Source organism: Cherax quadricarinatus, chromosome 24 (assembly GCF_038502225.1).
Source record: "Cherax quadricarinatus isolate ZL_2023a chromosome 24, ASM3850222v1, whole genome shotgun sequence".
Lineage (NCBI taxonomy): Eukaryota > Metazoa > Arthropoda > Malacostraca > Decapoda > Parastacidae > Cherax > Cherax quadricarinatus.
The window spans coordinates 3,104,276-3,120,891 of NC_091315.1; the positions used below are offsets into that span (position 1 = coordinate 3,104,276).

Below are 16,616 nucleotides of genomic sequence, written 5' to 3' on the forward strand. Positions count from 1 at the left end.
TACAGTGCCTGCACTCTGAAGAAGGGACGTTAATGTTGATTTTATAACTGTTGTGTAAGCGCACCTCAGGCAAGACAGTGATGGAGTGAATGATGGTGAAAGTTTTTCTTTTTCGGCTCACCCTGCCTTGGTAGGAAACGGCCGATGTGTTAATAAAAATGTCAATGGTCTGGAACACAATACGGTTACCCTCACACATCGATGGTTTGGTGCACAGTAACACTTGATGCCTCATACAAGCATCAGCAACAAATGCCTCATACAAGCATCAACAACAAATGTCTCATACAAGCATCAACAACAAATGCCTCATACAAGCATCAACAACAAATGTCTCATACAAGCATCAACATGAAATGTCTCATACAAGCATCAACAACAAGTGTCTCATACAAGCATCAACAACAAGTGTCTCATACAAGCATCAACAACAAATGTCTCATACAAGCATCAACATGAAATGTCTCATACAAGCATCAACAACAAGTGTCTCATACAAGCATCAACAACAAGTGTCTCATACAAGCATCAACAACAAGTGTCTCATACAAGCATCAACAACAAGTGTCTCATACAAGCATCAACAACAAGTGTCTCATACAAGCATCAACAACAAGTGTCTCATACAAGCATCAACAACAAGTGTCTCATACAAGCATCAACAACAAACAGAAGAGTGACCCTGGTTACCATAACGTCTCATACACCTAACATACACTACAACAAACAGAAGAGTGACCCTGGTTACCATAACGTCTCATACACCTAACATACACTACAACAAACAGAAGAGTGACCCTGGTTACCATAACGTCTCATACACCTAACATACACTACAACAAACAGAAGAGTGACCCTGGTTACCATAACGTCTCATACACCTAACATACACTACAACAAACAGAAGAGTGGCCCTGGTTACCATAACTTCTCATACACCTAACTTACACTACAACAAACAGAAGAGTGACCCTGGTTACCATAACGTCTCATACACCTAACATACACTACAACAAACAGAAGAGTGACCCTGGTTACCATAACTTCTCATACACCTAACATACACTACAACAAACAGAAGAGTGGCCCTGGTTACCATAACTTCTCATACACCTAACATACACTACAACAAACAGAAGAGTGACCCTGGTTACCATAACGTCTCATACACCTAACATACTTTCATGATTACAGAAATCCAGGTCTGGCGGTATTCTTGGAGTGTCGACCAAGAGGGTGACTGTCACCAGGTAGTGGTCGATCAGTCCATTTGGTCTTCGAGGAGGCTCCCACCACAGCTCCAGCGAGGAACTGTTGGGTGATTCCCACCCCAAGTGTACTGGCTCCGTCGGATCTGTGGGTCACATGGAATGTGTATAAACAAACCAAATGTCTTGTAATTACACTCAGGTGAACTAGCTCCTCGGAACTGGTGCATGCTTATGATATTATGTATTTAAATCGATACATTGTTGATGTTTTGAAAGCAAGGCATCGGAATGTTTACGCAAACAGTAAATCAAACTTGAAAGGTTTGAGGAAGTTTTAAAAGGAAGGAGTTAACGGGACTGCACAAGATTTTTACAAGACAGCAAAAGCAAATAAGGAATTGTAGTTTAGATGAATAAACAACTACAAAAACAAATTTAAATTTGTTGATTCTAGAACTGTGTGAGTATGATGAAAACTGGAATGTGTTGAGTAGGTGTAGTGTAAGTGTCATTACACCAGCAGGTATCAGGAGTATAGAGTCTGAATTAATAAGCAATTTTAATTGTTTCAGACTTCGGAACAATGCTCTTCTCCAGACTGAGGGACTGACCACCTCAAAACTTTAAGGGTGATGGACTGATTACATCGTCTTCAAGTGTCTTCTGCTTCTATCACTTTTCTGTACTCGACTGAAGAAGCCTGCTGTGTAGGCGAAACGTTTCGTAATAAAGATACCTAACTGTTGCATACGTGTCTTACCTAACAACAATTTTAAGTAAAGAAATAATTATTTTGAGAACATAAATTTGAAGCGGAACTCACTGTTTTGAACTGTGTAATATAAAATTTTGGGGTGGCTAATGTAAATGTCAATGTTTGTACAGCGAAAGCTTGCTGTGTCCGTGAAATATTGAATGAATAAATTAAGGAGTGGTGGTTGGACCTTAGCAATTCCCATGTAACTCAGTAATGTACAACAGTGACATCTGTACACAAGATGTCAAGTGCGAGCGTAATATATCTGGTGACGTGTTAGAATGTCTTTCCTATCATTTACTTAATGACAAATCACTGGGACTCTCTTAACTTCACCCTCTATAGCTCGACCGCTAGTGCACTCACTCAGGTCTGGAAAGCATTCGGACGTGTTTCCATAAGACACCTACTGTCCCTGTTCACCCATCAGTATAAAATGGGTACCTGGGTGTTAGTTGACTAGTGTGGGTCGCATCCTGGGACAAAGCTGACCTAATTTAAGAACATAAGAAAGCAGGAACGCTGCAGCAGGCCTGTTGGCCCATACTAGGCAGGTCCTTTATAATTCATCCCACTAACAAAACATTTGACCTACCCAATTTTCAATGCTACCCAAGAAATAAGCTCTGATGTGCAAGTCCCACTCAAATCCAACCCCTCCCACTCATGTACTTATCCAACCTAAATTTGAAACTACCCAAAGTCCTAGCCTCAATAACCCAACTAGGTAGACTGTTCCACTCATCAACTACCCTGAACACATCGACTCCAGGTTGAGGGACTGATTACCTCATTCTCCTCCTCTCCTTACGCCTTCCTCTTTGTATTGGACTGATGAAGCCACTGTGTGGCGAAACGTTTCCTGAATAAAGATTCCCATATGCTGCATAAGTATCTCAATCTTCAACTTGTCGGTTTTTCAAACCATTCATCACAACTGTCAGACACTGCAGCATCATGGGATCTTGTTACAAAGAATTCTTCAACACTTGTTCAACCTTTGGACGAAGACCTACTTCGACTAGTGGATGGTACCACTATGACCCCGCCTCCACCTGCTTCACGTCACCTCACTACAGTATATAAGCCACGTCTACGGCCCTATGCTGTACATTCTACAAGATTGATGGACTGAACACATCGACTCCAGGTTGAGGGACTGATTACCTCATTCTCCTCCTCTCCTTACGCCTTCCTCTTTGTATTGGACTGATGAAGCCACTGTGTGGCGAAACGTTTCCTGAATAAAGATTCCCATATGCTGCATAAGTGTCTCAATCTTCAACTTGTCGGTTTTTCAAACCATTCATCACATACCCTATTTCCAAACCAATACTTTCCTGTGTCCTTTCTAAATATAAACTTATCTAATTTAAATCCATTACTGCGGGTTCTCTCTTGGAGAGATATCCTCAAGACCTTATTAATATCCCCTTTATTAATACCCATCTTCCACTTATACACTTCGATCAGGTCTCCCCTCATTCTTCGTCTAACAAGTGAATGTAACTTAAGAGTCTTCAATCTTTCTTCATAAGGAAGATTTCTAATGCTATGTATTAATTTAGTCATCCTACGCTGAATGTTTTCTAACGAATTTATGTCCATTCTGTAATATGGAGACCAGAATTGAGCTGCATAATCTAGGTGAGGCCTTACTAATGATGTATAAAGCTGCAGTATGACCTCTGGACTTCTGTTGCTTACACTTCTTGATATAAATCCCAGTAATCTATTTGCCTTATTACGTACGCTTAGGCATTGCTGTCTTGGTTTAAGGTTGCTGCTCACCATAACCCCCAAGTCCTTTTCGCAATCTGTATGGCTAAGTTCTATATCATTTAACTTATAAGTGCTAGGGTTATGGACACTCCCGAGCTTCAGAACCTTGCATTTATCTACATTGAACTGCATCTGCCACTTTTCTGACCAAGAATAGAGTTTGTTTAAATCCTCCTGAAGTTCCCTAACGTCTACGTTTGAATCAATTATCCTACCTATCTTTGTGTCATCGGCGAATTTGCTCATATCACTAGTAATTCCCTCATCAAGGTCATTGATATATATTATAAACAACAACTGGCCCGAGACAGATTCCTGTGGAACGCCACTTGTTACAGATCCCCACTCGGATTTAACCTCATTTATGGACACTCTCTGCTTCCTGTCTGTGAGCCATGACTCGATCCACGAGAGCACTTTTCCCCCAATGCCATGAGCTGCCACTTTCTTTAACAGTCTTTGGTGCGGAACTCTATCAAAATCCTTACTAAAATCTAAGTAAATAATATCAAACTCTTTATCATGGTCAACAGCCTCAAAAGCTTTACTGAAGAAAGTTAATAAATTAGTTAGACAAGACCGGCCTCTTGTGAATCCATGCTGAGTATCATTAATCAAGCTATGCTTATCGAGATGGCTTCTTATAATCTGAGCTATAATTGACTCTAGTAATTTGCCTACAATTGAGGTCAGGCTTATTGGGCGGTAATTTGACGGTAACGACTTGTCCCCTGTTTTAAAAATAGGAATTACATTAGCCTTCTTCCACATATTAGACACTACACCTGTTTGAAGAGATAAATTAAATATATTAGTTAATGTTTCACAGAGTTCCATTTTGCATTCCTTAAGAACCCTTGAAAAAACCTCATCAGGACCTGGCGACTTATTTTGCTTCAGTCTGTCTATCTGTTTCACAACCATTTCACTAGTGACTGTGATGTTACATAATTTATCTTTTTCTAGCCCACTATAAAAATTAATTACTGAAATATTGTTAGTGTCTTCCTGTGTAAAAACCGAGAGAAAATAATTATTTAAAATCGAGCACATTTCATTCTCTTTGTCAGTAAGATGCCCATAGTTATTTTTAAGGGGACCTATCTTATCTCTGACTTTTGTTCTATATACCTGGAAAAAACTTTTTGGGTTAGTTTTAGAATCCCTAGCAACTTTAATTTCATAGTCCCTTTTAGCTTTTCTTATCCCCTTTTTAATGTCCCTCTTAATGTCAATATACTGATTCATAAGATGACCCTCACCTCTTTTGATACGCCTATAAATTCCTTTCTTATGCCCTAATAGATATTTGAGCCTGTTATTCATCCATTTTGGGTCATTTCTATTTAATCTAATTTCTTTATATGGGATAAACGTTCTTTGAGCAGCATGTATAGTGTTCAGAAAACTGTCATATTGATAGCTCTCTTCGATATCCCAGTCAACAGATGATAAGTGTTCTCTAAGCCCATCGTAATCTGCTAAGCGAAAATCTGGGACTGTTACTGTGTTATCGCTACTATCCAGTTCCTCTGAAATTTCTAAATTATTAACAAGGGATTCATTGTTTGCCATAACTAAGTCAAGGAGGTTATTTCCCCTTGTAGGTTCTGTCACAAACTGCTTCAAAAAACAATCCTGAACTACTTCTAAGAAGTCGTATGATTCTAAATTCCCAGTCAAGAAATTACAATCAATATGACTAAAGTTAAAGTCTCCTAGAATTACTACATTATTGTGCCTTGTGGCATTAACAATTTCCTTCCATAGTAGTCTCCCTTGGTCCCTATCTAAGTTTTGGGGACGGTATATCACTCCTAAAATCAGTTTTTCATGCCCCTCTAAAAATTCTATTCAGACTTAATACCCGTTTTTATGCAACAGTTCAAGCGATCTCGGACATACAATGCCACCCCACCCCTCTTCCCGATACTTCTATCTACTTGGAACAATTTAAAACCCTGAATATGACATTCCGCAGGCATGTCCCAACTTTTTGAATTAAACCACGTCTCAGTTAAGGCAAATACATCAATGTTACCTGCACTAGCAACTAATCTCAACTCATCCATCTTATTCCTAGCACTACGGCTATTAGCATAATGAACATTGAAAGACTCTCCTTTCTCTTTACCCTTCCTGCTCATTTCTGTTTTTCTACTAAACCTATTACTGTCCTTATCACCCAGTGTCACTGGCTTTTCAATATCTACCTCGTTCTGCTTATTACTAGTTCTTCTAGAACTCATATTACTACACTGGGACTTCACTGTTTTCCTGCCAAAACCCATACCACTAACTATTCCTAGTTTAAAGTCCTAACAGCTCCCTCCACTGCAGTTGCCAGTGCTCCCACCCCAGACCTAGATAAGTGAACCCCATCCCTGGCGTACATGTCATTTCTGCCATAGAAGAGGTCCCGGTTGTCAATGAATGTTACCGCATTTTCCTTACAGTATTTGTCCAGCCAGCAATTGACACCAATTGCCCTGGACAACCATTCATTTCCAACTCTTCTCCTTGGCAAAATACCACATATGACAGGGTTCCCACCCTTCCTCCTAATTATTTCTATTGCTGACCTTTACCTGCTAATCAGGTCTTCACTCCTACGTCTGCCAACATCGTTGCCTCCAGCACTGAGACAGAAATAGGTTTGCTCCCATTACCTCTCATAATGTCATCCAGACGGCTAACAATATCCTCCATCCCAGCCCCAGGAAAGCAAACCCTCTGTCTCCTACTCCTGTCCTTCAAGCAGAACGCCCTATCCATATACCTAACTTGGCTATCCCCAACAACAACAATATTCTTACCTTCCTTGGTGTCGTTCGTCGTGACGTTCCCAGTAGTCGACTTGTCAGCATAGATGCTGATCCCTGTGTTATATAGCATAGCTTATTAGTATCATCCATGTGCTTTAGATAGGAGATCCCTTGTAGACCTGTGACTTTGTGTGACGTCACGGGATGTGCATGTGTAGGCTCGTACCTCTGCCTCCCTCTCAGTCGGTGTAGACCTACAGGCAAAGACAGGCAGACGCTGGGCTCCACATTCATCATCACAGTCTGACAATATATATGTTACCATCCAACAAGTGTGTCTACCTTCAACCCTCGATATCTCCATTTAAGAACCCCTATGATAGACTCACATTCGTCGGGTAGCACTGAGAATGTATTAGATGTTTCCACAACAGTTTCCACGGCAGTCTCTTTCTTCTTCGTCGTTTCTACCTTTCCATTCGTCTTCTTGATCGTCAACTTCGTTCCCTGCTGTCCAGCCACTGACCAGTTTCCTTTCTTGACCTGAGGACTCAAAACAGGAGGACTACTACGAATCTTCTTGTTTTCCTCGGTCAGTCGCCGAATCTCCATCTTCGCCATCCTCAATTCTTCCTTAAGCTGTTGGTAAAGTTGCTCGATGGAGGGCATCTATGCTCAGCATAACAAGCGGCTTTCTATATAGTAGTATGTCATTGATGTCAGCTATGGTCTGTATACCTTGTACATGTACTTGTAGCAATGAAGATATTATTATTATTATTATTATTATTATTATTATTATTATTATTATTATTATTATTATTATTATTATTGTTGTTGTTATTATTATATCTCTTCTCAATACGTAAACAGCTCTATCTCATAATGGATTGTTTTGATTTTATTTGGAGTAATGTCATAACTGCTTATCAGCTGCTGATATACTCTTTGACCTCTTGAACTGTATAGCCCTTGTAGTTTAGCGCTTCTTTTTGATTATAATAATAATTTGACCTCCTGACACTAAAAATGTCGAATCATTCTGGTAATTCCTTGTATTCTCTCCCTCACCAACAAGTCTGGCATTGTTCACACAGATAAATCAGGACGTGTAACATTATATAGATGTTAATACCCTATCAAGTTCTATAACTGGGATTCCATTCCCGATATAACTACCGTGATATGTGGGACCTGACTCCACCTGCCATGTGCACATACTATGCACTTGGTATCTGCAGACATAGGAAATCTGGAAAAACAGACGGGACGTGCAACTATGACCACCCTAGAAAATGCCATGCCCATATGACAACAGGAAAATGCAAACTCCCTTCCTATAAGCTTTTTCACCCTGAAGTGTGTACCTCTTCAGTACAGGAAAGACTGTGCTATAACTTAAATTGCCAGGCACACCATCTAAAGGGAATAAAAAGATACAAAACATCCAGGCCATGGGAAAACCTGGGTAGCCACAGCCACTCAAGAGGGAGAGGTTTTTTAGTGCCAGGAAGTAAAAAAACTGGCAGGAAATGGCAGAAATCGTACACCAATTCCAGTCATTCCTGGAGTGGAACCACAGTCGATGGCCTCCACTCCAAACCAACAGATACAGATACTAATGCCGGAAAAAAAATCCCTCCCAGTACCAACAATACCACCAGTCCGATGACATTCTTCTTTGCAAATATACAGGGTCTAAAGCCAGCAACAAACAACAAAATACCTTTCATCCGTGGACTGCTTGCAGAGGCAAAGGCAATGTTCGCGGCTTTCACTGAGACCCACATGAAGGATCACTTGGACAACGAAATATGGATCCCAGGTTACAACCTATACAGATGTGACAGAGTGAACAGGCAAAAGGGGGGGGGGTTGGCCTGTACATTGCAGAGTCACTTGTTTGCACAGAACTGCTTAATGCCTCAAATGATGTAGTGGAAGTTTTAGCAGTAAAGGTCGAGAACCAAAACCTAGTCATTGTGGTAGTCTACAAGCCTCCGGTTGCAACATCCCAGCAATTCCAGGAACAGCTGTTAAAAATTAATCACTGTCTGGAAATTCTTCCAGCTCCTGCACCCAACATCTTGCTCCTGGGGGATTTCAACTTAAGGCACCTAAAATGGAGGAATATAGCAAATAATATTGTTGCAGTAATAACACCAGGAGGCAGCTCTGATGAAAACTCACACTCACACGAGCTTTTAAATCTCTGCACAAAATTCAATTTAAACCAGCAAATAATAGAGCTTACTAGACTGGAGAATACACTAGACCTCATCTTCACTAACAATGATGATCTGATAAGAAATGTCACCATATCAAAAACAATATACTCAGATCACAACATAATTGAGGTTCAGACATGTATGCGTGGAGCCCCAGACAGACATAATGAGACTAGTCACGAGGGAGCATTCACCAAATTCAACTTCAATAACAAAAACATAAAGTGGGACCTAGTAAACCAAGTCCTAACCGATATAAGCTGGGAAGATATACTAAGCAACACAGACCCCAACTTATGCCTAGAACAGATTAACTTGGTGGCACTCGATGTATGCACAAGGCTTATTCCTCTAAGAAAAAGGAGGAGTAGATGTAAAATAGAAAGAGACAGGCGCTCCCTTTACAGGCGACGGAAAAGAATAACAGAGCGGCTAAAAGAGGTCAATATATCTGAAATGCGTAGGGAGACACTGGTCAGAGAAATAGCAAGCATCGAACTTACGCTAAAGGAATCTTATAGGAGTCAGGAATCGCGGGAAGAACTAATAAATGAAATCGAAAGAAACCCAAAGTATTTCTTCTCCTATGCCAAATCAAAATCGAGAACAACGTCCAGTATTGGGCCCCTACTTAAACAAGATGAGTCCTACACAGATGACAGCAAGGAAATGAGTGAGCTACTCAAGTCCCAATATGACTCAGTTTTTAGCAAGCCGCTAACCAGACTGAGAGTCGAAGATCAAAATAATTTTTTTATGAGAGAGCCACAAAATTTGGTTAACACAAGCCTATCCGATGTTATCCTGACGCCAAATGACTTCGAACAGGCGATAAATGACATGCCCATGCACTCTGCCCCAGGGCCAGACTCATGGAACTCCGTGTTCATCAAGAACTGCAAGAAGCCCCTATCATGAGCCTTTTCCATCCTATGGAGAGGGAGCATGGACACGGGGGTCGTCCCACAGTTACTAAAAACAACAGACATAGCCCCACTCCACAAAGGGGGCAGTAAAGCAACAGCAAAGATTTACAGACCGATAGCACTAACATCCCATATCATAAGGTCCTAAGAAGCAAGATCACCACCCATCTAGAAACCCATCAGTTACACAACCCAGGGCAACATGGGTTTAGAACAGGTTGCTCCTGTCTGTCTCAACTATTGGATCACTACGACAAGGTCCTAAATGTACTAGAAGACAAAAAGAATGCAGATGTAATATATACAGACTTTGCAAAAGCCTTCGACAAGCGTGACCATGGCGTAATAGCGCACAAAATGCGTGCTAAAGGAATAACAGGAAAAGTCGGTCGATGGATCTATAATTTCCTCACTAACAGAACACAGAGAGTAGTCGTCAACAGAGTAAAGTCCGAGGCAGCTACGGTGAAAAGCTCTGTTCCACAAGGCACAGTACTCGCTCCCATCTTGTTCCTCATCCTCATATCCGACATAGACAAGGATGTCAGCCACAGCACCGTGTCTTCCTTTGCAGATGACACCCGAATCTGCATGACAGTGTCTTCCATTGCAGACACTGCAAGGCTCCAGGCGGACATCAACCAAATCTTTCAGTGGGCTGCAGAAAACAATATGAAGTTCAACGATGAGAAATTTCAATTACTCAGATATGGTAAACACGAGGAAATTAAATCTTCATCAGAGTACAAAACAAATTCTGGCCACAAAATAGAGCGAAACACCAACGTCAAAGACCTGGGAGTGATCATGTCGGAGGATCTCACCTTCAAGGACCATAACATTGTATCAATCGGATCTGCTAGAAAAATGACAGGATGGATAATGAGAACCTTCAAAACTAGGGAGGCCAAGCCCATGATGACACTCTTCAGGTCACTTGTTCTATCTAGGCTGGAATATTGCTGCTCACTAACAGCACCTTTCAAGGCAGGTGAAATTGCTGACCTAGAAAATGTACAGAGAACCTTCACGGCGTGCATAACGGAGATAAAACACCTCAATTACTGGGAACGCTTGAGGTTCCTAAACCTGTATTCCCTGGAACGCAGGCGGGAGAGATACATGATTATATACACCTGGAAAATCCTAGAGGGACTAGTACCGAACTTGCACACGAAAATCACTCACTACGAAAGCAAAAGACTTGGCAGACGATGCAACATCCCCCCAATGAAAAGCAGGGGTATCACTAGCACGTTAAGAGACCATACAATAAGTGTCGGGGGCCCGAGACTGTTCAACTGCCTCCCAGCACACATAAGGGGGATTACCAACAGACCCCTGGCAGTCTTCAAGCTGGCACTGGACAAGCACCTAAAGTCGGTTCCTGACCAGCCGGGCTGTGGCTCGTACGTTGGTTTGCGTGCAGCCAGCAGCAACAGCCTGGTTGATCAGGCTCTGATCCACCAGGAGGCCTGGTCACAGACCGGGCCGCGGGGGCGTTGACCCCCCGGAACTCTCTCCAGGTAAACTCCAGGTAAACCTTCAGGAACCCAGCGTTGGTGGATATTAGACGCCTCTTCAAGAATCAGTACGTATCCTTGACTAACATTATACATCCTGAAGTGAATTTCATCCATCTGTGGATATTCATGGCGCTGTCAGCATTTCCCATCTACTCGTCGTTGACGGCCCACACTGACTAGCAGAAAAGTGTGCAGAGTGGCGGGTTTTGTGGAACATTTAATATTACGAATCTAAAGTTTGAGTTATAACGATGCAAATTTGGCTCACATTATTTAGAAGTGATCCCACTTTATGTTCACCCTTAATTATTTCTGTGGGTCAAGTAGTCACTCAGTACAGTCAGAATAAAAGCCTTCAGCCTTAGGAAGGAGAGTCCACATGTGACGGATTTACCAAGCTCGTCCCCTGCGGAGTGGAGCACCTCAGTGTGTGTCCTCTAGTGTTGATACTGCAACATCCAGTGTAGACGTCATTATGAACGCCCTGAATATACAGTTTTTGTGTTCACAGTCTGAACACTTTACGAGGGTTAGAATTACTAAACATCTCACACGAATATACGGAATATTTATAATCCAACAGTTCAGTAATGTGTTACTGCGCGTGTTTACATGATGAACATAAGAACATAAGAACATAAGAAAGGAGGAACACTGCAGCAGGCCTGTTGGCCCATACTAGGCAGGTTCTTTACAATCCATCCCACTAACAAAACATTTGCCCAACCCAATTTTCAGTGCTACCCAAGAAATAATCTCTGATAGCTCTATCCACTCATTTGCAAGTCCCACTCAAATCCAACCCCTCCCACTCATGTACTTATCCAACCTAAATTTGAAACTACCCAAAGTCTCAGCCTCAATAACCCAACTAGGAAGACTGTTCCACTCATCAACTACCCTATTTCTAAACCAATACTTTCCTATGTCCTTTCTAAATGAACAAATTGTTATGATGTAAATAAGAACATAAGAAAGAAAGAACACTGCAGCAGGCCTACTGGTCCATGCGAGGCAGGTCCAGGTCATGTCCCGGCTTAAACCAATGACTCACTTAGGTCAGGTCAGGTCACGTTCACTTAAGGAAGGAGCACGGCATCAGACCTACTAGCACAAACTAGTCAGGTCCAACTCACACCCTCCCACACCCACTCATGTATTTATCTAACCTATTTTTAAAACTACACAACGTCTTAGCTTCTATGACGGTACTCTGGAGTTTGTTCCACTCATCCACAACTCTATTACCAAACCAGTGCTTTCCTATATCCTTCCGGAATCTGAATTTTTCCAACTTAAAACAATTGCTGCGAGTCCTGTCTTGGCTAAATATTTTTATCACGCTGGTTTAATAAACCAACAAGTTGATAAATGAGTCACTTGTGCGACACTTCAGAATCTATTCTGGAAACTGGCTGGAGAAACGTTTTCACAAATTGTTCTTTAAACCAGATTTATTGAGATTACATAAAATTTACGCAAAACTCTCTTCAATATGACTAAAAGAGGCATGTGTTCCCGAGTCAGGAATCTAAATATAATTGACTCAATGTGGTTTAAATGCCCCAGTCTGAGACACTGCCTACAGTCTTATATCGCTGGTAACAAAATTCATGAGAGATGAAAGTGAACGATCAGCGTCCCTTGGAGACTGTCTTTAATTTTAACACTTATTGTTATTAATAAGGTTAAACTAAGACCTATTATTCTCAGATAATGATTAATTAAGTATATACAAGAGAGTATATTATAATGTAAGAAAAATACTTGTCAGCCCTACTTAGCCTCGGTAGTAAAGAAGACAAAGAAGTGTCCTTCTTCCACGAACCGTTAACTCCCGTCTTAGACAAGAAAGCAAGAGAAAGATGCTGCACTCTCAAGATGCTGCACTCTCAAGATGCTGCACTCTCAAGATGCTGCACTCTCAAGATGCTGCACTCTCAAGATGCTGCACTCTCAAGATGCTGCACTCTCAAGATGCTGCACTCTCAAGATACTGCACTCTCAAGATTTGTAAATGATAGTTTTCGACAGCTTTTGTACGGTGTGAAGTGTGTTGTTGTATACAGTGTCGAGAGTACAACGGACAAGTGAAGAAGTTGCAGCAAAAGGAATCCCTGAGGTTCCCCAGCGCTCGGGCAATGTCACAAAGCTGGGGCGTGGCTCCAAAAGGATCCTTTAGTGCTTGCTGCCTTTGCACCTCCTGGCATCGTCTGCTGCTATGTGGCTGCCACACCCTTTGAGCCCAGTGGGGCAGGGTTTGTGGCAGCCCAAAGTGCCCAGCTTCTTCCCACGAGTCCCATGAGGGCGGGGAATGTGGCTAGGCCTGGGGACAATTGGTCCCAGAAGATGAGGAAGTACTTGCACCTCCTCCCATGGCAGAGATACGTCTCAGACACTCCCGCGAGAGGGAGCCCAAGCCGGGTCGCCAACTGGCAGAGACCCGGGCCAGCAGTACCCGAGACTCTAAGAAGTGTGAAGCATGTTAGTGTACGTAGTGTGAAGTGTATTGGTGGTTTACACAGTGTGAAATGTGTTTACCTGGAGAGAGTTCCTGGAGAGAGTTCCGGGGGTCAACGCCCCAGCGGCCCGGTCTGTGACCAGGCCTGTGTGTATGCTGGTATACACAGTGTGTAGCATGTATGCAGACTTAGCTGACATCAGTGATATACTATACAGAAAACCCCTTGATATACAGAGCATTTCGGACAAATTAGGTTAATTTTGTCCTCCAGGATGCGACCCACACCAGTGAGCTAACACCCAGGTATTTATTTACTGCTCGATGAATAGGGACAACAGGTGTCTTAAGGAAACGAGTCATAATGGAAATATAAACACTCAAACATTATGACTCAAACGAGTCATAATGTTACCACCCGTACCAGGGATGGTACCATGGACCTCAGTACATGTACAAGGAATACAGTACATGTACTGTACATGTACAAGGTATACAGTACATGTACTGTACATGTACAAGGTATACAGTACATGTACTGTACATGTACAAGGTATACAGTACATGTACTGTACATGTACAAGGTATACAGTACATGTACTGTACATGTACAAGGTATACAGTACATGTACAGTACATGTACAAGGTATACAGTACATGTACTGTACATGTACAAGGTATACAGTACATGTACTGTACATGTACAAGGTATACAGTACATGTACAGTACATGTACAAGGTATACAGTACATGTACTGTACATGTACAAGGTATACAGTACATGTACAGTACATGTACAAGGTATACAGTACATGTACTGTACATGTACAAGGTATACAGTACATGTACAGTACATGTACAAGGTATACAGTACATGTACTGTACATGTACAAGGTATACAGTACATGTACTGTACATGTACAAGGTATACAGTACATGTACTGTACATGTACAAGGTATACAGTACATGTACTGTACATGTACAAGGTATACAGTACATGTACAGTACATGTACAAGGTATACAGTACATGTACTGTACATGTACAAGGTATACAGTACATGTACTGTACATGTACAAGGTATACAGTACATGTACTGTACATGTACAAGGTATACAGTACATGTACTGTACATGTACAAGGTATACAGTACATGTACTGTACATGTACAAGGTATACAGTACATGTACTGTACATGTACAAGGTATACAGACCATAGCTGACATCAGTGACATACTACTATATAGAAAGTCCCTTGTTATGCAGAGCATTATCCGGAAATTAGGTCCTTGTCCCAGGATGCTACCCACACCACTTGACTAACTCCTAGGTACCCATTTTACTGATGGGGAACAGGGATAACAGGTGCCTTAAGGAAACATATCCTAATGTTTTCCAGCCGTACCGGTGATTCGATCCCCGGACCTCAGTGTGTGAGCTGAATGTGCTAGCGATCGAGCTACGGGTCTAGTGCCACAGTACTACTGCATCATTGTAATAGTATTATTGGTTAGTGTCACCACTGCACTATTGGTTCTAGCACAGGAGAACTACTCTTCCTGGTGACACAGTACTGACCCCACTGTTACATTGCTACTCCTCTCATTGCCAAGTTACTAATGGTACTTGTGTCAAAGTACTAGTGGTTCTAATGACAGTACCACTGATTCTATTGTCGCATATTAGTGGTTCTAAGGACACAGTTCCATTGGTTCTAGTCTTGCAGTATATCATTGTACTTCCGCTTTAGTGGCACAACACTACTGATTCTAATTTAACATTACTAATGGTTCTAGTAAAAGTACTTGGGTTCCATTGGTATAGTGCAATACAGCCCGAATACTTTTCCTAGAACAGCACAATTGCAGTTTCTAAAATCACAGTACAACTGTTTCTAGTGTTAGAACTACTGGTTCTAGTGTCACAGCACTATTGGTTTTAGTGTCACAGTACTACGCGTTCTAGTAACACAGTATTACTGGTTCTAGTGTCAGAGTGCTACTGGTTCTAGTATCACAGTACAAATGATCCTAGAGTCACAGTACAACTGGTTCTAGTATCACAGTACAACTGATTCTAGTATCACAGTACAACTTGTTCTAGTATCACAGTACTAATGGTTCTAGTGCCACAGTACTACTAGTTCTAGTGTCACAGTACTAATGGTTCTAATGTTACAGTACAATTGGTTCCAGTGTCACAGTACAACTGGTTCTATTGTCACAGTGCAGTTAGTTCTAGTGTCACAATACTACCAGTTCTAGTGTCAGAGTACTACTGGTTCTAGTGTCACAGTATAACTGGTTCTAGTGTCACAGTGCTACTGGTTCTAGTGTCACAGTACAAATGGTTCAAGTGTCACAGTGCTACTGGTACTAGTGTCACAGTGTTTTTTGTTCTTGTGTTAGTGCTACTGGTTCTACTGTCACAGTACTTATGGTCCTAGTATCACAGTAATACTGGTTCTAGTGTCACAGTACTACCGGTTCTAGTGTCACAGAACAACTGGTTCTAATGTCACAGTGCTATTCTTGTGTCACAGTACTACTGGTTCTAGTGTCACGATACTAATGGTTCTAGTGTCACAATACAACTGGTTCTACACTAATGTTTATATTAATTGGGACAGTGACGAAATAAGACATTTATTTACAAAATGCACTTCAGTGATATGACAGACTGATACAATAACTGATACAATAAGGGATATGACTACACTGCTTGTATATGCACTGCTACACGATATGGCACAGGATCGTTCACTATAGAGCACATTTTATGCAAATATTTCGTTGTGGTACCAGGTCCCAGTAACAGCAGCAATTAGCCTTTCTTGTTTCTCGATTCTGCGTTCGGTTATTGCTCATAAATTCTCAATTGGGGTGAGGTCAGGAGAGTTTCCAGGCCAATTTACAACTCTTTGCCCACTCTCTTCGAGAAATGTCAGCATTTTTCTGGAA

The 16,616-nt window shown here is 41.6% G+C and overlaps 1 protein-coding gene across 1 annotated transcript in view; it reads right to left on the reverse strand.

Moving 5' to 3' along the window:
* LOC128690675 (insulin-like peptide receptor) overlaps positions 1–16,616 on the reverse strand; it is a 646,235-nt gene that overhangs the window by 224,153 nt on the left and 405,466 nt on the right. Inside the window, exon 15 of the mRNA XM_070088152.1 lies at positions 1,181–1,354. Coding sequence (XP_069944253.1) covers positions 1,181–1,354 — 174 coding nt within the window. The remainder of the gene's footprint in view (positions 1–1,180; positions 1,355–16,616) is intronic.